This window comes from Malaclemys terrapin, chromosome 7, assembly GCF_027887155.1.
Source record: "Malaclemys terrapin pileata isolate rMalTer1 chromosome 7, rMalTer1.hap1, whole genome shotgun sequence".
Classification (NCBI taxonomy): domain Eukaryota; kingdom Metazoa; phylum Chordata; order Testudines; family Emydidae; genus Malaclemys; species Malaclemys terrapin.
The window spans coordinates 30,870,001-30,895,957 of NC_071511.1; the positions used below are offsets into that span (position 1 = coordinate 30,870,001).

General features: G+C 52.5%; 1 protein-coding gene across 1 annotated transcript in view; it reads left to right on the forward strand.

Moving 5' to 3' along the window:
* Positions 1 to 25,957, forward strand: part of MACROD1 (mono-ADP ribosylhydrolase 1) — a 194,900-nt gene that overhangs the window by 143,758 nt on the left and 25,185 nt on the right. The window contains exon 4 of the mRNA XM_054036268.1: positions 2,245 to 2,274. Coding sequence (XP_053892243.1) covers positions 2,245 to 2,274 — 30 coding nt within the window. The remainder of the gene's footprint in view (positions 1 to 2,244; positions 2,275 to 25,957) is intronic.

Consider the following 25,957-nt stretch of genomic DNA (forward strand, 5'->3'; position numbering starts at 1 on the left):
CCCCCTAGTGCTGCACTGGGGAACTGGGGTCAGCACTGACTTGGGGGGAGAGCACCCGTAACTGAGTCACTCTGAACACTTCACCTACCCCTGAACGTTTCCAAAATGCTGCTGCTCCTCCAAACAGCTTCTCACTGCCGGGGAGAAAAGGGGGACAGGTAAAACCTCCATGCCAGGAATATAACCAGGGGATTCAATTGCTCCGCCATAGGAAGCCTGATACAGACAGGGGACCTGCCCGTAGCAGCCCTCCCCTGCCCGGGTTCAGAGAGTTCTACACAGGGGGGTCCCCATGCATCCAAGCATGGTGGGGATGGGGAAAGACTGACAGCCTCCATTCATTTCTAGCGCCGGGTTTGGGGTGGGGGGAGCTGATAGATTAAATGTTGGTGGGCAGATTGGCTCTTGCTGGCATTAGGGGCAGACCCAGCTGGGAGATGGTCTCTCTGGATGTCTGACAGGGGTTAGGGTGATGGCACCCAGGACAGCCGGCCCATTCTCTGTCAGCAACCTGGGTCAGTGTCAGTCAGTCGCTGGTACTGCCCAAGATGGTGAGAATATGGAGTAACCCCACCACACTCAGTTCTGCTCACACGGGTGGGAATCAGCTGTCACTCTGTCTGGTTTGATTGTGCTCAGACAGGTGTAAATCAGGAGGCACTCTGGAGAAGGAAGTGCAGTTACACCCTAGGTAGATGAGTGGAGAACAGGAACCCTACATTAGCAAAAGGGGTCAGAAAAGTGAAGAGAAACTCTAATGGATGAGTTTTGGTGGAATGGGTATAAACAGCCCCCGCGCCCTGCCCCAGATGTGGCTGCATCTCAGTGTGGGGCCAGGGATCTCTGTGTAAACAGCTCCCACTCCAGAGGCAGCGGCTTGTCAGCACAGGACAAGGCATCCCTATATAAACAGCCCCCTGACCCCACCCCACCGCATCTCAGCGCCAGACTTGTTATCGTTGAGCAGTTTGTAAAGCTCATCAGAGCCCAGGCCTCGTTAGAGGGGATCAGTCGAAGCTAGCCTCTCCCTTGCTGGGGTTAGAAACAGATAGATTTCCGCTTCTCATTCATGCCCTGGCAATTTGCTGATGGTTTAGCACCTGTTACCGGGGAGTTACCTTGGCAACGGGAGCATCACATCAGACTCCTGTCACCTTGGAAACACCCCCTCTCACATTGAAAGCCTGTCTGGCTCCTGTAGTCAAGCCCGGAGCCCCATAGTGCCATGGCTATAGCCAGGAGACCCAGAGAATGTCTGCAACAGCTGGGGCAGGGCAGTGGGGTCTAGCGGCTAGAGCAGGGGGGTGCTAGGGTTCTATCCTCATCTCTGGGAGGGGAGCAGGATGTAATAGATTACAGCAGGAGGGGCTGGGAGTCAGAACGCCTGGGTTCTGTCCCCAGCCACCTCCCACTCTCTTTGCCTCTGTTTCCCCATCCGTCAGTAGGGAAAACCACTGACCTGCCTCCTTTGATTGGCATCTGTGCGACCCCCAGTGGAGGGAACCAGGGACCATGGAAAGATTGTCATGGGGCAGTTATCACAGCCAGGTCCATGTGTACTTCCCCTGCCTTGGAAGGGGAAAGGGCTTCCTGCAGAGGATAATTGTCCTGAGTGCCCTGGAGGTGCAAAGGGGCATCTTTCCTCACTGCCAGCCCCGTCCTCCCCATCTTTATAGGAACGGGTAAACAGAGAACTCCTGTAATGCAAAGTGGCCCCAGAGCAGACATCAGCCAAACTGCCAAGTGCTAAGTGCCCATGATTAATTGGTTCGTGTTTGTAAAGCATCTTGGAAATCTAAAGCACTCTGTGGTCTTGACCCCCCACCACACCGCAAGCCAGGCAGAGAACCCAGGTGTCCTGGCTCTCAGCCCTCCACTACCCACCCCAGGAATAGAACCCAGGAGTCTCAACTCCCAGGCCACTCTGCTGTCTAACTCACCAGACCCCCCAACTCCTCTCCCAGGCCCGGGAGAGAACCCAGGAGTCCTGACTCCAACCCCCTGCTCTAACCCGCTAGAGCGAAACCCCCCACTCCTCTCCTCGAGCTGGGGAGAGAACCCAGGAGTCCTGACTCCTGTCCCCTCTCTCTGTTTCATTGGCTTTAAGACCTTCTCCCATGCGTACAAGGGGCCTGCCACAGCCATGTGCTCAGAAATCTCCATGCCATGCCTAGGGCTGTGTGTGATAACGTCTCTCTAGCCAGTCTCCTTTTAATAACTTGGGATCTCTCTGTCTCTTTGCAGCTAACAGCTCCCTGCTTGGAGGTGGTGGTGGTGAGTGTGAAATTTAAACCTTTGCGCTGGAGTTTTTTTGTTGGGAGGAACAAAAAAAATCAATATTGAATTTCTTTGAATTACTGACACGTGTTGAAGTGTGAAGGGAGAGAGATTGAGAGCGCCCGTCTCTGGCGCTGCACTGAACCCGGGTTCCTGGGTTCAGTTCCTGACCGTGGACAAGTCTCTTCCCCACTCTGTGCCTCAGTTTCCCCTCCTGCTTTTGTCTGTTTACATAACGAGCTCTTTGGGGCAGGGACTGCCTCTGGCTGTGGGCTCCTCTGCACACAGTCTGTGTCCTGGTAGAACTCCGTCGGGTGTGAGGGGCAGGTTCTTTAGCAAGCTAGTTATAGCAGCACGAGATTGGATGCAGTTATACAGGTATAAAAATGCCTAAAACAGCCGTGTTGTCTAGTGGTTAGAGCCCTGGAGACCCTACAGGGCCGCCGAGAGCGGGTTTGGGCCCCGGTGAAAATTCCCCCCCCCCCCCCCCGCAGCAAGGGCGGACTGTATAAACAGGGCTGACGAGAGGGGGGGGAAGCTGGGTCCTGGGCCCCCTTTCAGACCGCTGGTCCTGGGTAATTTGTACCGGCTTCCCCGCCTCTCGTCGGCCCTGCCTCCCTGGGTAAAGCACTGGGAGATCTGCTGATGAAAGTGCCATAGAAGAGCTAGGGATTGTTGTTATACTAGCACAGCTTGCTGCCCTTCCCTTTCCTTATGAGCATAGCTAGATTGGGATAAAGCAAATTTGTCCCGATCTAACCACGTCCACACTAGGGGGACCCCTCACACCGCTTTAACTAGACTGAGTTAAAGCCACGCTTAAGTGTCTGTGCAGCGCCCAGCACAATGGGGGCCCTGACCTAGGGTGTGTATGGGGTGGGTGGAGGGATGGATTCCCATTCTAAACTTCACCATTCATAGCCGTTGAAGGCAGGACAAGCCGTAATGGGCTTGATCTGCAGCAAGGGAGAGTTAGGTCAGATGTGAGGCAGAACTTTTGGATTCTAAGGGTAGCACAGCTCTGGAATGGCCTTCCAGGAGAGCTTGGATTCCCCGTCACGGGAGGGTTTCAAGAACAGCTGGACAAACACCTTTCAGGGACGGTGGAGGTTTATTCGCCCTGCCTCAGCACAGGGGGCCAGACTAGCTGACCTCTCCAGGTCCCTTCCAGCCCTACATTGCTCTGATCACATAAAAGTGGCTTAAAGAAAGAAGACCCGCTTAGCAGATCGTCCCCTCACCCCCCCCCCCCCCACACACACAGTGCAACCTGCCCAGACCCAGGGCTCCCTCAAGTTTCTCTAGTCCCCGGTCAGACTTGGCTTTGACATGGTGCCTGCAGAGTTACTCTCTGCCAGGACATGAGTGAGAACGGGGTTCTGCTTGGGCAGAGACGGCTTGGCCATTCACACCTGCCTGCACAGCAGCCAGAGTCCACATGGAGGGGACTAGTGTGTTACATGCCCTGACACGTCACTTGATTTTCACAGGGATCCTTCACCCGGTGCTGAGATGCAGCTGCCTCTAGGGAGGGAACACGGGGGCTGCTTAACAGTACAGAGCAACACTACACAACAGCTTAGTGCAGGAAGAGAATAGCATTGTATCCAACTGAATGTGGTGATGGGAATTTAAGGTGGGAGACTTGAATGTGACTCCAGGACTAACACTAGCTTTGCGAGTGCTCTCTCTGAGCCCCCCACCCCCTTTCCTGCAGCACAGCACCCCCTAGTGGGGGGCCTGAGGGCAGCGCTAACTGAGGGTCAGTGCTTGCTTCTGAGCCCCCAGCCCCGCTCGCTCCAGCACACTGCACCCTAGCACCACACTGGGCCGCTGGGATCAGCACTGCCCATGAGGAGAGGAGTGCCCCTTCCCGACCCCCCACACCACTGGGGCATCGAGGCTAGTGCTGACCCCAAGCTTAGAGCACCCTCACTGAGCCCTCTCCGCTCACCAGCACGACGGCCCTGGGTCACCCAGCAAGCCCTGCTTAGCAGCCGTTTCACAAAGTCACAGCCCAAGGTGGTGGTGTTGGGAGCCTGAAGCAGAGAATGGAATGAAGGGGAAATTAATGACCCAGGAAAACAAACAACCCCCGCCCAGCCCTGCCCGCTCCAGGGCCTCCTCACTGCCAGCCGTAACGGCTCCCTTATTTATCCCTGACCTCAGAGATCCCATTTTATTTCTACTTTTAAAAGGCCTGGAGTTGTCACTCGATGATAAACGGTGCCGGGTGGGATTTATCCGCCACCCCATTAACATGTGACCTCTCCCATCGCAAATACTGCTGACAGCGGGTACAGCACTCAGCCTCCCGCCATAGCAGCAGGATGGGGGGGGGGAAGAACCTGGCCTTTTGGATCGGCAAGGTTTGCAGAGCACAAGATCAGTAGAAGTGGGAGCTCGGCAACCTGAATGCAGCAGACCTGTGTCCGTGTGCACTGGGGGAGTGTTCCCATGTCGTGTAATGCGAGTCCAGATCACTGGTGGTAGCATCTGTCTGTCCCCATACACCTTTATCTTTCTGTCACTCTACACATTCTTATCTATCTATCTATCTATCTATCTAGCATAGTACCTTAGCACTGTAGCTCTGGGTATGAAACAAGTGTTAGTTTAAATTCCTAGTTGCATTCCTGCATGTCAGTGGTACCTGGCTCTCCTCTTTAATTCTGACCCTAAAATGTAGTGTTTGCTGTGTGGCTTTTATACTATTGCTGCGCCTCACCCCAGAGATGGCTGCATTTCAATGGTGTGGTCACGCTGATGAAAAACATAAATGAGAATTAGTCCCTTTAAAGACTGTAAAGGCTTTCCAAGCTAATTTGAAAATAAGGCTTTATAGAAATGGAGGCTTAGTGGGGGAGGATTCAAATCCCATTTACGCAGGTGTCAGTCTGGAGTCACTCCAGATTTAAACCAGAGCACAGGAGTTTGTTGTGATGCTTAAAGGAGTTCAGCGCTGATATTAAATGTAGACAGGTTTCAGAGTGGCAGCCGTGTTAGTCTGTAACAGCAAAAAGAACAGGAGTACTTGTGGCACCTTAGAGACTAACAAATTTATTTGAGCATAAGGGTAAAATTTTCAAAAGGACTTACATGATTTAGGAGCCTATATCTCATTTTCAAACATGACTTGTGTTGACCTTCAATGACTATTAAGGTACCCAACTCCCACGGCAATGAATGAGAATTAGGAACCTAAATACTTTTGAGGATTTGGGTCTCAATGCCTGAGCCACTTTTGAAAATTTGACCTTAAGTGACTTGTCCAAGGAGCCTGTGGTACAGCTAGAAATAGAACCCAGATGGCCTGAGCCCCAGGCCCACCCCTCAGACTCTCCAGCCTTGCCATTTATTGCTCTCTTGCGTTGACTAAGCAATAGCCAGAAGTATTCAGTCTGAGGGAATTTTTAAACCCTAATCAGCAAAATAGCAAAAGAACAAATCAATTTCTATATCTCCGAAAGGATGCAAGTAGATCTCCCAGTAAATGAGAAGTGACAGGGCTCGCTTAGACACATGGCGAGATTTATGCGAGCAAGGTGGGCTCTCTGACAACTCAGAAGGACTCCTGCCACTACCCAGAGCTAAATATAACTCGTATAAATTCCCCTGTCGGGACACATGTGTATCTGTGTGTGAGATCAGTAACACCTGGCCATGCAATCAGCCTGGATGTTAAATACAGGCCGGGATATTCAAAAAGATCCAGAGGGATTTAGGTGCTTTGACTAAAAATGTTGAGTGTCTAAGTGACTTAGGGGCCGCTGTCCTTTTTTCATAAATGACTCAGGCATGTAGAGGTAGAGCTGATGGGAAATTTTTGATAAAACGTTTTTGGCCAAATACGCCCATTTGTTGAAACTGTTCACGGTGCAGGAAAATTGGTCAAGATTTTGATTTTCCTCCCAATTCGGGGCAGGGGAAATTTTCAGACTCTCAAAATATTCAGAGAACAGGAAAACCGTTTTCCACTAAGTTCTGCTTCAGAGCTGAATTTGTGCAGTTAAGAGCCATTGGGTGTTAACTGGACTTAAGTTTCTTTTGAAAATAGGATTTAGGCCTCCAAGTCATTTAGATGCTTTGGACACTGGTATCCTTAGGCACCCAGGGGCCAGATTTACAAAGGTAGGGAGTTGTCTTAAGATGCAGACAGGCACCCAGTGCAATTTTCCAAAGCCCCTAGGTAAGTCTTGTAATCACTGGGAGTTGGGTGCCTGCCCAGCCAAGTGTTGGCAGAGCCTTTGGAAGAATCTGGTTGTGTTTGTTTGGATGCCTAACAGGAGCTACGATCCGTGGGAAATCCAGCTTCAATTGGGGGCGTACGGCACTTGAAAATCTGGCCCTGTGCTCATTGTGCCTCAGTTTCCCCATCTGCAAAAAGGGATAAAAGGCTATTTGTCAATTCAGATGATTAGTTCTTTGGGGCAGGGACTCTCTCGATGTGTGTCTGTGCAGTGGGGCCTTGGTAGAGTGACCAGACAGCAAATGTGAAAAATTGGGACGGGGGTGGAGGGTATTAGGAGCCTATATAAGAAAAAGACCCAAAAATCGGGACTGTCCCTATAAGATCTGGACATCTGGTCACCCTAGGCCTTGGTCTCGGTCACGGTCTGTGCAGCATCTGGCACAATGGGGCCCTTATCTCAGTCGGGGTCTGTGCAGCGCCTGGCACAATGGGGCCCTGATCTCGGACGGGGTCTGTGCAGCGCCTGGCACAATGGGGATCCTGATCTTGGACGGGATCTGTGCAGCGCCTGGCACGATGAGGGCTCTGATCTCGGTCAGGGACTGTGCAGCACCTGGCACGATGAGGGCTCTGATCTCGGTCAGGGACTGTGCAGCACCTGGCACGATGAGGGCTCTGATCTCAGTCAGGGACTGTGCAGCACCTGGCACAATGAGAGCTCTGATCTGTGCTATCACAATACAGCTGGAGCTGGCCCCTTCCTGTCCATGTGGTGCTGAGAACACAGGAGCTGTGAGGGCTGTGTTGGAGCCCTCTCCCCATGTCATTCTGTTGTTCTGTCCATTAGTCCACTCTCGCAGGAGATTTATGGGGATTTTTTGTAAAACAGCAGAGTTCTGAGGTCCTGCATTTTAACACCAGGCTCAGATTTATGGCACTTAGTGGCGGGTGAGTGCATTAGAGGAAGGGACATGTTCCCCCCCCCCCCCCCACGCGCCTTGGCCTCTCTCTTTAATTTGATTGCAAAACAACTTTTAAGGGTGGAAAATAAAATCCAAGCGAAGGCACTTGATTGTTCTTCCCGACAAGGACATTTAGGAACGGAACACACCACGCTCGGCATTTGGGGCAAAATCCCTGTAGCAGAAATGCTCCAAGATTAGCTAGTAAATCAGCAGCACCCCATTGGAGTGACCGGGCCAGATCCACAGCTGGGGTAAATCTAGGGTGACGAGACAGCAAATGTGAAAAATTGGGACGGGGGTGGGGGATAATAGGAGCCTATATAAGAAAAAGACCCAAAAATCGGGACTGTCCCTATAAAATCGGGTCATCTGATCACCCTAGGTAAATCAGCCATAGCTCCATTGGAGTCAGTGGGGCCAGATCCACGGGTGGTGTAAATCAACATTGCTCCATTAGTCACTAGGGCTGAATCCCCAGCTAGTGGGAATTGGTGTTGCTCCACTGGAGTCAATGGAACAACACTGATTTACACCAGTGAGGATCTGTCCCATTTCTTTCATGGGGAAAAGTCCTTGGGGACACTTTACCCCATAACTGCAGGATTTCCTGGCCCTGCCTCTGTAGCAGCTAGTGCTGCCTGCTGCTGGAGACGGGAGCCCCAGCTAGATGCCCCCTGGGCCGCTCCAGCCTGGCAATTCAATAGGGGATTTTGCAGTCCAGCCCCAGCAGCATCAGGAGCCCTAGCACAGAATGGAGTTCAGCGTCTGCCGTGGATCCGTCAGACCCATCCAGAGCAGGGATAAGCAAACCTAGGTCCCGTCTCAGTGCAGCCTCGCTGGGCATTAGGGGAGAAGCCATGGAGCTGAAAGGAGGTGACATGACAAAGGAGCAAGCAGAAGCCGTGGGGCAGGAACCAGCAAATGGCTGGATTTTATGCAGGCCAGCGCTTCTGTTGAAAACCAAACAATAGGACCACATTGTGTCCCTGATCCACACCCCTCCCTCGCCTCCCCCACCACGGGCAGCAGCCATAGAAAGAAAGAAAGCAAGAAAGAATCGCTTTTAACTCTTTGTCCCAGGCTCCATATAGATCGATTTGACTAAGATGTTTGCATTTCTTGTTCTTCCTGATACACACAGACGAACACACACACATCACAACATCTACGTACACAAAGAAACCCCCCACACCTAGACATCCCCACTGATACACAGTCATAGACACACATCTACACACTCCCCAACGCATCTGTACACGCACAAACATACATCTGGACACACACACCGACACACACCGGCCACATCCAAATTCATACCCCCCCGCAGACATGCAGACACACACAGAGCACACGTGCACACACATCCAGACACACCACCTGGACGCAGCTTCCATCCACACACACATCTCCCAGGGGGGCTCATTGATAACCGGCCCCCTCATGGGAGGGACAGACGGCTGCAGGTGGCACACCTGTGTTCTGGGCCTGAGAGGCTAGGGAAGAGATGACCATATACACACACCCTCCATCCACACACATCACACGCACGGCACAAGTTAAGCACATTTATACGTACACAGCACAACATCTCTTGCACTCCTGACCCTGCCCTCCAACTGGCTCACTGCTGTACAGACCACCCACGCTGCTGCTGAGTTGCTGAGCCCACGTGTCTGCCAAGTCGCTTTCTAACCCTCCCGACAAGGCCCATTTCTCTGTTTCAGTGTGTGTGTGCGTGCGCGCTCATGCATGCGTGCAGGAAGGAGGTTTTCTCAGGGCTGATTTTAAAGTGCATTTTATTTTCCTCCTGCCAGTGGGCCTGGGAATCTATCTATCTATCTATCTATCTATCTATCTATCTATCTATCTATCTATCTATCTATCTATCTATCTATCTATCTATCTATCTATCTTTTCCTGCCTCCCAGCACCTTTTAGGCACCTTCTATGTGAAATCAATAGCAAATAGAGAGTCAAGTCCCTAGTGGGTTTCATGGAGTATCTGGTTCCTTCTCCCTTTTCTAAGTCAAAACTCTGATTCATAGAGTTTAAGTCCAGAAGGGCCTGTTAGATCATCCAGAATTTCACCCACTTCCCCCCATACTGAACCCAATATCTGGTGTTTGGCTAAAGCACCTTCCAGAAAGGCAGCCAGGCTGGATTTGAAGACCTCAATGTTGGGGTTGGGGGAGTCAGGTTTGGGATTTAGAGCAGAAGAAGGGTCTGTGGTTAGGGTTTATTGGTACCAAGGTTGGTGAGTGTAGTAAGGCCTTTTCCAAAAGGGGGTCCAACGGCGTTCCCTCTAGACACTGGATTCTCCGGATCCCCTCCAGGAGTGTCTCTCTTAGCTGGATCCCCTAGATCCCCCCAACATGCTGGGCAAGTGATCATGCATTGTGATTCCTGAGGTCTCTGGGGGGGACCATCCCTTCTCTACAGCTCTCAGACCACTGCCTCTTTGATAGCGCTTTTCATCCACAGATCTTGAAGCACTTTACAAAGCATCCTTATCCCCACTTTACAGATGGGGAAACTGAGGCACAGGGAGGGGAATTGATTTGTCCAAAGTCACCCAGCAGTGCCAGGAATTGAACCTGACTCTTAGGCCATTGTCCTGTCCACTAGGCCAAGCTGCCCTCTCGCCTATAGCTCCTTATAAAGCATCTTTCATTGGGTGTCTTTTAAACATCTAGCCCATGTGTGGATAATCGAGAATTCCTGCTCCATTGTTTCCCCCATGGGGCTTTGGGAGAGAGACTCCCAAAGTCTCTCTGCAAGGGAAGTCCTTCCATTCCTCAACTCCAGGGACAAGCTCTTAGCTTCAGAGGAAGCTACAGAGTTAAAATTACTTGGTTTCCCATATCCCTGTTTAGAGCTGAGTCACACCCATTTTGTTTCTTAGGAGGAAAAGATCAATTGTTCTAAAGATCCATTCAGTACAGGCTGTCTAGTGGCACTGACAGGAGAAACTGCCCATGGGGCGGAAGGATCTTCCTGATCCTCTATTAGAGAAGCCCTGAAGCATGAGAGTTGATTTGCCTTCTAAAAGCCATACTGCAGCTCTGCATTTAGATAACGACTCTAATCTCATCTCATGCTTCAGGGCTTTAGCTGGTTGCCCACAAGCATCCAGGAGGGAATTTCTCCCCTGAAGCACAGTCAGCCAGCTGTCTTCTGGGTTGGGTTGGTTTGTTTTTTTCACTTTCCTCTGAAGCATCAGGAATCGGCCACAGCTGGAGATGGGACACCAGGCAGGGTGGGCCAAGTTCTGAGCTGGTCCAGAGAATCCTCTCTCTAGCTGCCTGGCTGGTGAGTTTTGCAGAGATGATCAGGGTCCAGCTGATCATCAGATTTGGGGTCAGGAATTTCACCCAGGTCAGATTGGCAGGGACGTTGGGAGTTTTCACCTGTCTCTGCAGCATGGACGCGGGTCACCTTGGGGATCACATGGGCATGGCTCACCTCAGCAATTCCTTGCCAGTGCAGGGGCCTTGGGCATTGGTGGCTCCTCAGTCTCTCCTGTTCCCTGCCTCGGGCTCACAACTGGTTAGTCTCCTGAGGGCTGAAATGTTTTGATCTAACTGAAGTCTCTGGGCTGAGTCTAGGGGTAACTGGGTGACATTCTCTGGCTTGTGTTATACAAGGGGTTAGACTAAATAATCTAATGGTTCCATCTAGCCTTGAACTCTCTGAAATCTCTTCTACCCCCATGTAAATAAAGCCCAATCCTTTTGTCAAGCCATGCTAAAGGATGGCTTCTTGTGGAGAGGAGTTCCTCAGGCTTTGCAGAGAAAAAGGAAAGGCAGCATTGTTATTATTTCACGTTTATATTATGATAGTGCATAGAGGCTCCCGAGCTGGGGCACTGGAGTCAAAGGGGAGAGCACTTTCCACTGCCCTGCTCTCTGCAGCATAGCATTCCACAGTGCCGCACTGGTTCGGTAGGGCCAGCAGTGACTGCCTGGGGAGAGCACCCCCTGTGCTGACCCCCCATCTTATTCCCTGCAGCACAGAGACCCCTTCGCCCTCCCCAAGTCACTCCCCCCCACACACACTCTAAGCTTCCCCCTGAGCAGCAAACTACCCCACTTGAGCTCCCAGACCACAGCCCAGCTGGCTGGCACCGAAGGGCCTACCCTGTGCCAGGCTTGCCTCAGGCCCTGCTGGGCATTACTAGCAGCCAGTTCAGTGTGGAGGAGTCCAGAGCTCTCCCCCTTGACAGTCCAGCTATAAACTGCTTTTGTCCTGGGTCAATAAAGGGGCTGGGGGAGGTGGAAGAAAAGCCCTTTTTGTCTTTTGTGTGGGGAAGAAATAGAGTCAGGGGCTTTAAATCAGGAATTAAATCAACAAACACCTCCTCCCCCCCAGCGTCTCTCTTGTTTATTAGGCCTGACATGTTTACTCTGTGATAAGAAACAGCGCTTTCACCAAGAGATTTGTGTTCTATTTTTCAATTACCACTCGTCTCTCTCTGCCACTTTTGCACTAAAGGGATAATAAATGTATCGGAGCGTTTCAATTATTCATCTAAATCACGGACGCGCCGGGGCCGCTGCCTGCGCGCTTAGTGACAGATTAATTCAAGGCTGCTACTGGATGGGTTTTTTATGCACCCCCCTCTCCATCTTAGGGCCCAGGTAAAGTCTCCTCCCATCACACTGTTAAGCCAGCGCCACTCTCCTTACAAAGCGACAGTTGATCTCAAGGGACAGAGCTGACTTGTCTAGTGGCCTGGGGAACAGGACGCTTTGATTCTACTCCTGGTTCCTGGCTACACCACATTCCTGCTCAGTGCTTCTGTTTCCCCTTTGCCCCCTTTGTCTATTTATATTGGAAGTGCGTCAGGGCAGAGGCTGTCTCTCACTCTGTCTGTGCAGCACCTGGCACAGTGGGGCTCACAATCTCTGCTGGGGTCTTTGTGGCACAGTGGGGGCCCTGATCTCTGTGGGGTCTGTGCAGCGCCTGGCACAATGGGAGGCTGGTTGTGGTTGGAGGTAGTGCAGCACCTGGCACAACAGGGGGCTAACGTTGGTTGCAGCCCCTACATGCCCTGTAATTTAATTTAAATGATAAATAAAACAGACGTATGCCAATGGCAATTGGGACCTCATTGTACCGGGTGCTGTACAAATATCTAGCCATTAAATGTTCTCTGATGCCAAGAGTTTACAATCTGTACTGCACCGCCACACATACACACGCCTCTCAACCAAAATACACTGGGTTAGATCCTAATCTGGTGTAAATTAACTCTGATCATTTATACATGCTGAGACCCTGGCCCAAATTCCAACAGTACCACTGCCTCTCCCCAGTCAAAATCCATGAGGCAGGCCTCCAAAAAGCACAAGACTAGTTTAAAAAATCATGAGTTTCTAAACCGTAATGCAGTAAATGTCATTCTAATCCTGGATTCTGAACTCTGGGAAGGTCACATCCTCTTCAGGGCTTTCTCTAGAATCAGCAGAATTAGACCCTTACTCTTTTTGGTTCTTAGTCTGTGTGGCACCCGGGGGTCCTGCTCCACAACTGGAGCTCCTGGGCACTACTGCAATTGTTACTGCTACCCCTTTGGCCGAGCGGTTTGCCAGTATCCAGGGACTCGCTGGGCTGTTTCCATTAGGAAGAGAAATCAATGATGTGAGTTAGGTACATTCTTCTGTACAATCCTGTTTATTTAAAAATAATGTGCACATAGTCCTCTTTCCCTGAACGCAATGGAAACAAACACCAGCAGGCAGATTCTTTGCTCTGTGCAGAATGGGCTGGGAAACTGAATTTCTGTTCTACAATCATTTTTGAGTTTTGGAAAACATTTCACCCCAAAAAGCCAAAAACTTGAACTAAAATCCCACAGTATTTCATTTTGGAAACATCGAAACATGGGGTTTCCTAAATGAAGTGTGTGCCCCTGGAGCCCTGGTAGCTCCTGACCTGATTCTTGTCAGTTTCACGGCTGTCCACCACTGAATAGCAGCTGTGAAACGGTTTCAGCCAGCTGTTGCCAGAGCTTCCAGGGTCCCAGCTCCAGGTTGACTGCCTTGGAGTTGGGAACTTCAGGGCCTCCAGTCTCCTGGGCTAGTTGGCTCCCCAGGCTGCCTGATTGTCTGGCTCCCCAGGCATGGCAGGCTGCCCTGGAGCCAGTACCCATAGAAGCCCAGGGATCCTGCCCCCAAGGCAGTCCTTCCAGCGGGCTGCCAAGGAGCCAGGTGGGTGAGCTGGCCAGAAACCAGGCAAGTTTTTAAACCTGCGTGTGTTCCCGCAGAAGATCTGTCTTTTCCACAAAATGTTTTTTTCCTCTGCTCCCTCTCAGAGCCACACTCACAATTGCTTCTCCTGCTCTCTGCTGGCTTTCTGCTTCTCTGCCACACACACATCTTGCCGAACCATCCCTTAGCCCCTGTAACCAGTCTGAGACCATGCCTACCCTATGGCTGCTACAACAGCACAGCTATGGCGCTGCAGCTATGCCGCTGAAGTGCCGCAGTGTAGATGCTTCCAAAAGATACAGAACGGGTTTTTCCGTCAATGTTGGTAATCCACCTCCATGAGCTGTGGTAGCTAGATTGACAGAAGAATTCTTCCATCACTTAGCCACATCTAAACTGGGGGTTAGGTTAGCAACTACAGTGCTCCGGAGTGTGAATTTTTCACACCCCTAAGTGCTGTAGCTATGTTGAACTAACTTTTAAGTGTAGACCAGGCCTAATTCTCCTTATGTTAGTTCTTGCTCAGACTTTGCCATTTGGCCTTGGCCAGTGGCTTCCAGCTATCACTACATAAAAAGAGCTTAATTGCTCCTTCCATGTAGCCCAGAAGAAGGGTGCTTGGTATTGGCTTAAACCAGGTCCATGATTGTCTATAGAGAAAAGACCTGATTAACATTATTGAATATTTATTTATTAATCACTGAGATTTTCACGTAATTCTGGCTGCCGGGGGGCGAGGGGGAATTCACAGCAGCTGGCAATTCAGAATCCATGTTATGGGCAACCATCCACTGAGTGTAGCAAGCCTCTGCCAATCCCGCCAGCCTGGAGGGGCAGAGCTGCAGGGATGGGGACGTGTTTGCTGAGTTTTATGGGATTATCCCGGGGTTTAAATATTTATTTAGGCAGCAGCTTTTCCCCTTTTTTCATAACTGGAGCTTCCCTTGATCCCTCTCACTCTGGTGGCGCGGGAGCCCTATCTCTCAATCAGCAGTAAACCCGCTTATGCCATTATTGGTTTCGCAATGGATTTGAAAATCATTCGGCTTGGATTAGCATGGACAGCAACAGGGCTCAACTTTTGTGGAGCCTGATTAATAAACAACACAGGAACCTTGGGAGCTAATCCTTTAGCTATCTGGGGAGGGGGAGTCGAGATTGCTTGTGGCCTGCCTCTTTCATGCAACCCCCCACAGTCCCTGCATCACTGCAGGAGCGTCTATGTAACCTGCCACCGGTGCTGCTTCACTCAGTAATCCAGGGGGCGTTTTACTTAGCACTGATCCCCACAGTGTAGTGAGGAGGCCAGTAATTCATTTGGTCACTTTTAAGTTAATCATTTTGGTTAGGAGGCAGTGCAGCTGATTGGATGGAGCACTGGAGTGGGACTCAGGACACCTGGGTTCTATTCTTGGAGCTGCCACTGGCCTGCTGGGTGACCTGGGCCATGTCATGTCACCGCTCTGTGCCTTGGTTTCTCCAGCTGTAAAATGGGGATAAGGAGATTTATGGGCTTTGAGGTCTACGATGGAAAGGGCTGTAGAAGAGCTTGGGATTAGTATCATTACTGGGACCTCTGTGCTGTCATAGATTACATTGCTTGGATGTCGGGATCCCAGGGACAGGGATGTTTGGGATCCATTCTGGGGTCACCCCACTGTTGTGCAAAGGCAAGGGTGAAAGACAGACTTATTTCAGCGCCAGCTTAATTCTCTGTCATCTCGTCCTTTGTGCTGCCATTTATGCCAGTGTAAAAAGGACAAGAACTACATCCAGTCAGAAGGAAGCAGTGTCTGATATTATTATTGCAGTAGCACATGAGATAAGGGTCCCCTTGTGCCAGGCGCTGCACAGACCCCAACCAAGATCAGGGCCCCCATTGTGCCAGGCGCTGCACAGACCCTGACCGAGATCAGGGCCCCCTTGTGCCAGGCGCTGCAGAGACGCTGACCGAGATCAGGGCCCCCTTGTGCCAGGCGCTGCACAGACACCGACCGAGATCAGGGCCTGATTTTGCTGGGCGCTGCACAGACCCCAGCTGAGATTAGGGTCCTTATTGCGCTGGTTCTGCACAGACTCTGACTGAGATGGGGCCCTGCTGGGTTGGGCACTGCACAGACACACAACGAGAGACAGTCCCGGCCTGAAGAGCTCACTCCTCATCTAACTAGACAAAGCATAGGGGGAATCAGTCACAACGAGGGGAAGGGCCTTGCCTGAGGTCATGTAGGAGAGGCAGGAATAGAACCCTGGATCCCAGCCCAGTGCTCTAATGTTTGACTGCGCTGCCTGCATGCTTTGTCCTGCTGTAAACGACAGGCCAGAGAAGCTCAGCCCAGCCCCATCACTATGTTCGGAGTCCTACATGCTCCCCACCCACCACCGGAAGCCCCTAAGCATGGGTGGAATTTTCTCTCTTTAGGTGGGGGGGGGGTTGGATGGGTAAGTTTCAAACTGCTCTGAGGGTCTGATGGTGAGTCAGGCCTCCTAGATTCTGTGCCCTGCTGCAGGAGGGGAGTGGGGTCTAGTGGTTAAAGCAGGGTCCCACACATCAACACAGCTATTTTCACAGCCCCACAAGTCTGAGTCAGCTGATCCAGATCAGCCGCAGGTGTCTAACTGCTGTGTAGATGTACCCGTAGGTTCTATCCCCCGCTATGGGAGTGGGTTGGAGGTTGGGAGCCAGGACTCCTGGGTTCTAGCCCCAGCTCTGGGGAAGGAGTGGGGTCTAGTGGTTAGAGCAGCAAATTGCAAGTTAGAATTCCGGTGGGAAATCCTTCCAGCGTTGCTCGTGCTGGGAGTCACTTCCCCCTGCACTGAGCCAGCCTCAGTGACCCTCCCAGGGGCCAGCGGATCTTAGCATTGCCCCCTCAGCCCAATCCACGGCATACTCCCGCCCCTCCACTGCAAGACATGAGGGCTAAGTTCAGCTCAGCCAGGGGTTGCTCTGACTAGCCCAGGTTCCTGCCTCCAGCAGCTCTGAACTGTAATGAATGAGCCTGTCTGTGTGTGGCGGGAGTTGGGGCCAGACGGCTGGCACGGGGCTGTCACAGAGCTGGGATCAAGGCAACGAGCGTGAGTGATGAATGGCGCCTCCTGTGTATATAATGGACGCTCAGTGCTTTCAAATGTCCATTGAGAGGAGAGATGGCTCCCCATAATGAACTGGGAATAGCAGATTCGAAACAGCTGCTGATCCGTCTTCCCTGCCCGCTCTCCCGTGCGCTCTGCGTGTTTGTGCAGGGGCGTGACGGAAGAGAGCCGCTGTGGTCAGAAGGGAGAGTCAGGACACCTGGGTTCCATCCCCAGCTCTGGGAGGGGAGCGGGGAATAGTGGGTTAGAGCAGAGAGGGCCAGGAGTCAGGACACCTGGGTTCCATCCCCAGCTATGGGAGGGGGTGTGGTTAGAGCAGGACTCCTGGTTTCCATTTTTCTCCCACTGGCTGGCTGGCTGTGTGTCCTTAGGCAAGTTGCTGCTGTCTTTGGCTGCCCCCTGAGTGGGGAACCCTGCAGTGTTGCCCATTCTAGGCCAGTGTGTCTGAGCCCTGCCGGAACCAATGGGAGGGTTTGAGAGGGAGCCCAGGGGCTGTTATTGCAGCTCGCACAGAGCAAAGCAAGGAGAGTTGGGGACGGGTACAAAGACGCATTCTCTAGTGTCGCCACCCCTCCCCCCACCTTGGGCCAAGCCAGTCTCAGCATCATCCCCACCCATCCAGGCCCAGCTAGTGAGAGACCCCCCCAGCCGGTCTCCCGTGTTGCCCGCTAGGCAAAGCTTGGCATGAGTGCTTATGGGGAGGCCGGGAGGCTAAGCCAGTCAGGGCTCTGTAGCCCCGCTCCTGCCCAGCAGGTTATTGATTTGTCAGGGCAGGCAGGCGGGATTTTGCTGGGTTGGCTGGTGGGATGATTCATGGCCTGCAAACTGTGAGCCCTGCACTTAGGAGCCATTTCCTTAACTAAACAAACAAAAGCGGGGGAAGGGGGGGGAGCTTTACTGGCCAAATTGATGGGGCTGTGGCTGGAGCCTGTAGGCTCCAGCTCCCCCTTCCATTAGCTGGTATGCTCTCTGCTTGCCAGCTGGGTGGCCGGATGGGGTGATGGAGCTCAGGGCTTTGCATTTAACTCTGCTGAGTAGGGTGACCAGGTGTCCCGATTTTATAGGGACAGTCCCAATTTTTGGGTCTTTTTCTTATATAGGCTCCTATTACCCCCCACACCCCCGTCCCAATTTTTCACACTTGCTGTCTGGTCACCCTCCTACTGAGTGACACCCCAGGGCTGCCGGCCCAGGTGGGCTCCTTTGAGTCACTAACCACTAGGGCTTCTCATTCCTCGGGGGTGGAGAGAGAGGGGATGTGGGGGGCAGGTTTCTTCGCTCTTTGGAGCCAGAGAAATGGGAGGGTTTGGTTGTTGGCTTGTGGCGGAGTGTGTTTGGGGGAGGGGAGGAGTGTGTATATGGTTGAATGGAGGAGTGTGTAGCGGGGTGTGTGTGTGGAGTGAGCATGTGTGGATGTGTCATGCTCCCATCAAATTCACTATGACTGAGTTATCTGTATGAGTGTGCCCACGTGCCTAGAAGGAGGAATGTGGGGCTGTGAGCATGTGTGGGTGCCTGCACACTTGTGAGTGTGTGTGCATGCGTGTGTGCCCATGTGAGTATGTGGGGGGCATGCACCCTTTGTGTGAGTGTATGTGCTCCTGAAGATGTATGTGCAGTATACACACATTTTGTATGTGCTCATTTGTACGTGTGTGAATGCGTATGTGTGCATCTGAGCATATATGGGCTTATGCACCCTTTGAGGGGTGTGTGTGTGTGTGTGTGTTCACTTGCACATGTGCTCTGCTGGGCATGTGAGTAAAGATGTGCATGAGTGTATGTGCACATGGCATGTGTGCAAATTAGCACACTTGAGTAGAGCTGGCAGTGTGTGCACAAGTATGCGTGTGACATGCAAGTGTCAGTGTGTATTCCATACCTGTGTGCATGGGTGTGAGTGGCAGTGCGACGTAGTGACTTGGGTGCCAGTCAGAGACTCGGGACACCGGGGTTAAGTTCTTAGCTCTGTCACTGACAAGTGACCGTGTGCAGGTCCTTTCCCCTCGCTGTACCTTGGGCTGGTCTGCAAGGGGAGCTCACCTCTCAGTGGTGTGAACAATCCCCCGACAGCTTAACCCCCGGTGTCGTCAGCACTAGGTCGCTGTGCTACCGCCTCTCAGAGAGGTGGATTTCCTTCAGAGACCGGAGAACCCCTCCCATCGGTGTACATAGCGTCCACACTGCTGGAGCTGGGGCCACTGAAGGGGAGACTTACCCTTTGTTTCCCCTCCCATCCTTTGTCTGGCTAGATGGGCAGTTCTTTAGGGCTGGGACCCTGTGTCTGTTCAGCACCTGGCAGAATGGAGCCCTGATCTCAGCTGAGGTCTGGGCAGCACCCGGCACAATGGGGCCCCGACCTCAGTTGATGCTATGGTAACACACAGAGCATCAGGTGAAGTGGAGAGCAGGCTGGATTACTCAGCCCTGCTAATAAATAACCCCCCAGCTCCCAGCCTATCCCCATCCCAGTCGTAAGGAATTTTAAACGTTTGCATCTTTTTGACGGCTCCGGCGGGACCGATTTCATAAAAGGCATGTTAGCAATCGGTTAGGAAATATTTAGGGTCTTGTAATATTCATGAAGGGGAGATTAAATATTGAAATTTATGCCATAATAAAATAAAATTTAAAATCAAGGGGGGAAGATGTTGCTTTATGCTAAACAAATGAGCAAACATCCCGCCCATTAATAATTTACTTAAGGGGAAAAAAAAACCCAGATAATCTCGGCAGCCCCCACCTGTCTGGCACGAAGGCTGGGGAAGCATCAGTGCCATGGTTAGCGTGGGAGCATTGATCTCCAGCTGGTGGGAATCAGCCAGAGCTCTGGTGGAGTCACTGGGGCCAGATCCCCAGTGGAATCAGTTCCGTTGAACTCACCATGTTTGCACTGTCAGAGGATCTAGCTGTGACACTTTTGTGCAGCATGTGACGGGGTGGGCTGGTCTGGGAAGCCCTTGGACAGCCCCAGCCCTGCGGTGAGAATGTCTTTCTAACACCTTCGCAGGGAAACAGCCCTGCCATCTTCAGAAAACACATAGCGTCATTCCCCCCTTTGGAAGGGGAATGAATAATTTGGGGAGGATGGGTTGTGATCACTGGCCTGCCACAGACAGGACTGATCCTCCTCCCACCCTGATGTAAATCAGGAGTCACTCAATTCTCCTCTCACTACAGTGTGAAGGAGGAGTCATACTTCGGGGCCTGATGCTCCCTTCTCGCCGATGGTGTAAATCAGGAGCGATGCTGCTGATGGCAGTGCTGTCGCCCTGGATTTACACCAGCATCCACAAGCACAGAATCCAGCCCCTCTGGTGTTTGCTCGGCAGCCCCAGGAGCCTCCGTTCTGTGGCACTAATACAAATGCTGTGTTTACCTCCAGCTTTTAATAGCATCTGGAAATGAGCTCTCTGCAGGCAGGGGGCCTGCCTGGGTGGGTTTGTAAATTCCAGCTTTGCAATTCGGTTTGGATTCCATGGCAAGGCAGGCCCGTGTACACGCACACTTACACACACACGCACACTCACAAACACACACACACGCACACCACTCCTTCCAATTCCACCCCAGAGATCCTGGCCAAAAAACAGGGTACAGTTCACCCCTGTGCAAAATGGACTATGCACTATTTAATATACACTTAGCCTTTAGGACTCCTGGATTCTTTTCCCAGCTATAGAACCCAGGAGTCCTGGCTCCCAGCCCCCCTGCTCTAACCACTAGTCCCCACTCCTCCACATTCCTAAACTGCAGCCCCTCTAAGCCCAGCCGGCATTCTGCTTCACAGCTCAATCCGTTAAGAGTTGCCAGTTCCTGATTTGATCTTTAAATCCTAGGATCAAGGGGGGGTGATAAAATCCGAATTGCTCCTCCCCCCGCCCCATGAGGCCAATTGGCCTCATGGCATGTTCCATTGTCCTGCTGCCATTGAGGTTTGGCGCAGGGAAGCACTCCAGCAAAGTGGTGCCTTGTGTAAGCAGTCCCTGCACACCCTGCGGCTGCCCTATGGCTCTGTCCCTTGCGAGACATCGCAGAGCCAGAACTAGCTTGAAGTGCTGAGAATCTCCACTCCAGCTCCCAGTTCTTCTCCCTGCCTGTGAAATCAGCTCTCAGCTCTCCCAGTCCACTGGCTGCAGAGGACTTTGCTGTGCTGGTTCTAGGCCTGAGTCGCTCTAATGCTTGTAGGCCAAAGTGACTGTAGTTGTTCAAGGCCTAAGAGCTGGTCTACACTGGAAACGCACCTGGGCACAGCTACGTCTCATGGCTGTAAATAATCCACACCCCCCGAGAGACAGAGCTCTGCTGGTCTAACCCTGCAGTGCTAGGTCGATTGGAGAATTCTTGTGCCACCCTAGCTACTGCCTCTTGGAGAGGTGCATTACCTGCAGCGCCGGGCAAACCCCATTGCTCTCTCAGTGCTAGGCCTGACTTGCCTTAGTGGTTTTAGGCTAGACTTACATCATGTTTCTAGGCCTGAGTTGTTCTAAGCTGCAGCTGCACTAGCGGTTCTAGCCCGAGTTGCCGCAAGGCTCCTGTTTCTCAGGCCTTTTTCCCCAAAGGGTCCCAGGGCACGGTGGCGACAGCATCCTGGGGAAAAGAGACAGGAAACTGATGTGATGCAGGGTCCCTGTGGTGCTGGCCAGCTGTACCCACAACAGTGTGCCCCGGGCTGGGGAGCCAGCTGATGTGTCATGGAATCATAGGATCATAGAATAGCAGGGTTGGAAGGGACCTCAGGAGGTCATCTAGTCCAACCCCCTGCTCAAAGCAGGACCAATCCCCAACTAAATCATCCCAGCCAGGGCTTTGTCAAGCCGGGCTTAAAAACCTCTAAGGAAGGAGATTCCACCACCTCCCTAGGTAACCCATTCCAGTGCTTCACCACCCTCCTAGTGAAAAAGTTTTTCCTAATATCCAACCTAAACCTCCCCCACTGCAACTTGAGACCATTACTCCTTGTTCTGTCATCTGGTACCACTGAGAACAGTCTAGATCCATCCTCTTTGGAGCCCCCTTTCAGGTAGTTGAAAGCAGCTATCAAATCCCCCCTCATTCTTCTCTTCTGCAGACTAAACAATCCCAGTTCCCTCAGCCTCTCCTCATAAGTCATGTGCTCCAGCACCCTAATCATTTTTGTTGCCCTCCGCTGGACTCTTTCCAATTTTTCCACATCCTTCTTGTAGAGTAGGGCCCAAAACTGGACACAGTACTCCAGATGAAGCCTCACCAATGTCGAATAGCGGGGAATGATCACGTCCCTCGATCTGCTGGCAATGCTCCTACTTATACAGCCCAAAATGCCGTTAGCCTTCTTGGCAACAAGGGCACACTGTTGACTCATATCCAGCTTCTCGTCCACTGTAACCCCGGGTCCTTTTCTGCAGAACTGCTGCCTAGCCGGTCACTCCCTAGTCTGTAGCAGTGCATAGGATTCTTCTATCCTAACTGCAGGACTCTGCACTTGTCCTTGTTGAAACTCAGAGTCCAGCTCCCAGTATCCCACTGCCTCCAGCCCTTTACACCCTCTCACGCTTACTCACACACCCCCTGTCTGCTCACCCCTCGTTCACGCCCCTTCCACGCACTGACACCCCAGCCCTGTCACTGACAGCCCCTCGCACTCAGCTCCACCCCTCACACACTCTCACTCCTGCCCCCTGTTAGCTCCGCACCTCACTGCTCATCTTCCCCTCCTCCTTACGGGCAGGCTGCGTGTGTGTGTGGGGTGTTTTCTCAGCTGCCCTGAAGCAGATGGAGCTTTGGGATTAGAGACAGAGCTGGGGCAGATGGCACAGGGCCTGGGGTCGTGCCGCACCCCAGAAGCAGCAGCATGGAGCCCCCGTCCCAGCATTGGGATTTGCCAGCAGCCTGACTGAGAAGGTGCAAGGGGCAGTGGGCCACCAGCTGCATGGCTGTAATGTGCTCAGCTGGCCCTGGTTGTCTGGTTGCTGCTTAGCACATTGGTGCAGCTCCTCTGGGGACACTGGTGGGCTACAGAGGGTGGGGGGTTGGGAGTCAGGACTCCTGCGGCCCTATGGCCTTAGATGCTGCATAGCCCGAATACTAGCCCTCTGCACACTGATGAATTTCATGCTCAGTCAAGGGCTTTAGTCAGTCCCCATTACTGGTGTCAGTTAGGCCAGATCTCCAATGGGTGTAAATCAGGCTTGGTCCATTGGAATGAACAGAGCTCTCCCAATGTACACTGTCTGCAGATCCAGCCTGATTGGCTTGGGAACTGGAGCAGCACCTTCTAACCCCACCCAAACCTCCAGCCGTTTTACACAGCACTAGTCCCCTGATCAGCGCCGGCAGGTGTGAAACCACAAGAGCAACCCAGACCTAGGACCAAGAGAACAGCTCAGGCCTAGAGCCCAGAGCAGACAGTATCTAAAACTATTAGCCCAGCTCCAGTCTAGAACTACAATAGCAACTTAGGTCTAGAACCACCCTAGGAGTCTGAGTCTGGAACCGCTTTAGATGTGTAGGTCTGCTATAGGTCTAGAACAGCAATAGGAGTCAAGATCTGAGTATAGGTCTAGCCCTGACGGTGGCCATTATCGAGAACCATCATATGGCTGTGTAACTACTATTGGAGCCAGGATCTAGAACAGTCACTGGAGTCTAGGTCTGAATGACCATACAAAACTGGATGTAGAACCACCATAAGATCAATGGGCTAGAACCATCAGCAGCCATTAACTAAAGCAGCTTTAAGAACATCAGTCTATAACATCATATGACTAATTCAAGAACCATGATAGCTGTGGTTATCTAGAACAACAGACATTGATCTAGAACCACTATGTGGTCATGGATTGTGGAACCACCAAATATATCATCAAGAACCACTTAAACCTGGGTCTAGCATGCCATCTCATGAATCTGGAACCACCATGGAGGCAAGGATCTTGAACCACAATAGGAACATGGCTCTAGAACAACCAGAAGTCAGACTGCAAGCTCAGCAGGAGCAAGTATTTAGAGCCATCATAGAGGCTAGGATCTAGAACCACAAGAGCATCTTGGGGCTAAATTGTGTTCAAGACAGATGGAGCCATGGATGGGAGCAGAGCCAGGGAATCAGTTGTAGCCAGGTGTTGCCAGTGAACCCTTCTGAGATACTGTTTGCAGCTAGTGGAGCAGGGCCTGGGCCCGGTGCAGGGAGCTGGCTCGCTGCTGACTAAGACACTGGTGTGATCAGCGTTGGCAGCAGGACACGCTGGAGGACGCAGGGAGAATCAATCGTGAATTTATTTGGCATTTATGGGCCTCTTTGTTCTATCACAGTGTGGACTGCAGAGCACACAGGGCGGGGGTGGGATTGGGGCAGCCTATGGGGATGAGGAAGCTGTGCTATTGGGGGGGTGCAAGGAAGGGGGCTGTACTGTTGGGGGGGTGCTTGGAGAGGGTTCTGCTAGAACCCAGGCATCCTGGATCCAGCCCTGCCCCCTCACCACTTGACTGCCCTGCTCCTGCTGAGAGCTGTGAGCCGTATGGGGCATGGGGTTGTTTTCCCAGTCTCCCCCAACCCCCGGGGAGCCCTGGCCTACAGGTAAACAAGCTCTAATTAAAGTCTGGCTCAGATAATGAGTCCCCAGATGGGCAGGGCTAACAAGCACGGGGTATTTGGGGGGATTAGAGTGAGGTCCAACATGCCCAGGAAGCCCCGGAGTGGGGGTGGGCTGCAGCCGCAGGCTGGATCCCCACTTCCCTGCCATTCGCACTCCCCCCCTTTTATCTCACATCTCCACTCCCTCCCCTTTGCACTCTCTCACTCTCTTGCTCAGCTTTCCTTCCTTTCTCCTCCTCCCTCGCTGCCCCGGCCTGTCTCCCACACAGGGCCGGCTCTAGCGTTTTTGCCAACCCAAGCAGCAAAAAAAAAAAAAAAAAAAAAAGCCGCAATCGCGATTGGTGGCAATTCGGCGGCAGGTCCTTCGCTCTGACAGGGAGTGACGGCCCCTCCACCGAATTGCCACCGAACGGCCAGACGTGCCGCCACCCTCTTCATTGGCCACCCCAGGCACCTGCTTGCTATGCTGGTGCCTAGAGCCGGCCCTGCTCCCACACAACAACATCGGCTGGAGCAGCATCCTGTTCTCTCTCCCTTATATCACCTGGGTGCCCCCTCTCCGGCAAGCCCTGCTGCCCATTCCGTGCCCCCGTGCCACACCCGGCCCTGCCACGCCTCCTGCTGGAGGAGAGGTGAACTGCAGAGATGGGACACAGATTACCTGCTCCCTAAGGTGCTTTAGGGGAGCCCAGAGCCGCTCGCTGCAGGAGACATCCCTGGGGCAGAGTGGACAGCCTCATCCTTGTGGCCCCTTCATACCCCCAGCCTCTCTGCTAGGCCAGGGAACCAAACTGAGACCCAACAAACTCAGTCCATGGAACAGGAGACGTGTTGATATTTGCTATGAGCACCATCCAGGAAATGTTTATCAGGACTCCTGGGTTCTCTCCCCAGCTCTGGGAGGGGAGATTAGTGATTTATAGCAGACTAGGGTGGGAGTCAGGATTCCTGGTTTCTATCCCCAATGCGGGGAGGGAGGTCTAGTGGATTCGAGCAGGCCAGGGCTGGGAGTCAGGACTCCTGGGTTCTATCCCTGGGTCTGGGAGGGGAGTGGTGTCTAATGGTCAGTGCAGGGGGGGCGGCTGGGAGGGTGATATCCCTGGCTTTGGGACTGCAGTGGGATCTTTCCCTTCCTGGAATATCAAAAACGCCAAATCTCAGCCCAGCCCCCTTCCCCAGTCAGCTCTACACTGCCACTGACATACGAATGGCGCTGCAGTGAGGAGCCCATTTACACCTCGAGATTGGTGAGACATAGGCCCAGAGGGATGGAAAGGGACCACGGGGCTCATGGGCCCAGCAGAGCAAGGAGGGGCTGTCTCTCCCAGCCCCAGGACAGGCTGGCTCCTGTGGGGACAGCTACCAGGGGTACTCAAGATAGGAATGCCCCCAGCCCTACACTAGCCCAGCCAGCCCTGTTCACGGATCACAAAGCACAATCATTATACATTTAGATCTAGGACTCCTGGGTTCCATGCTCAGCTCCGGGAGGGGAGTGGGGTCTAATGGGTTAGAACAGGGGGCTGGGAATCAGTCTAGTGGTTAGAGCTGGGGGGCTGGGAGCCAGGACTCCTGGGTTCTATCTATTGCCACCCGGGGAGGGAAGTGGGACACAGACAGCCCCTGTAGTGTTATAATGCTTCTG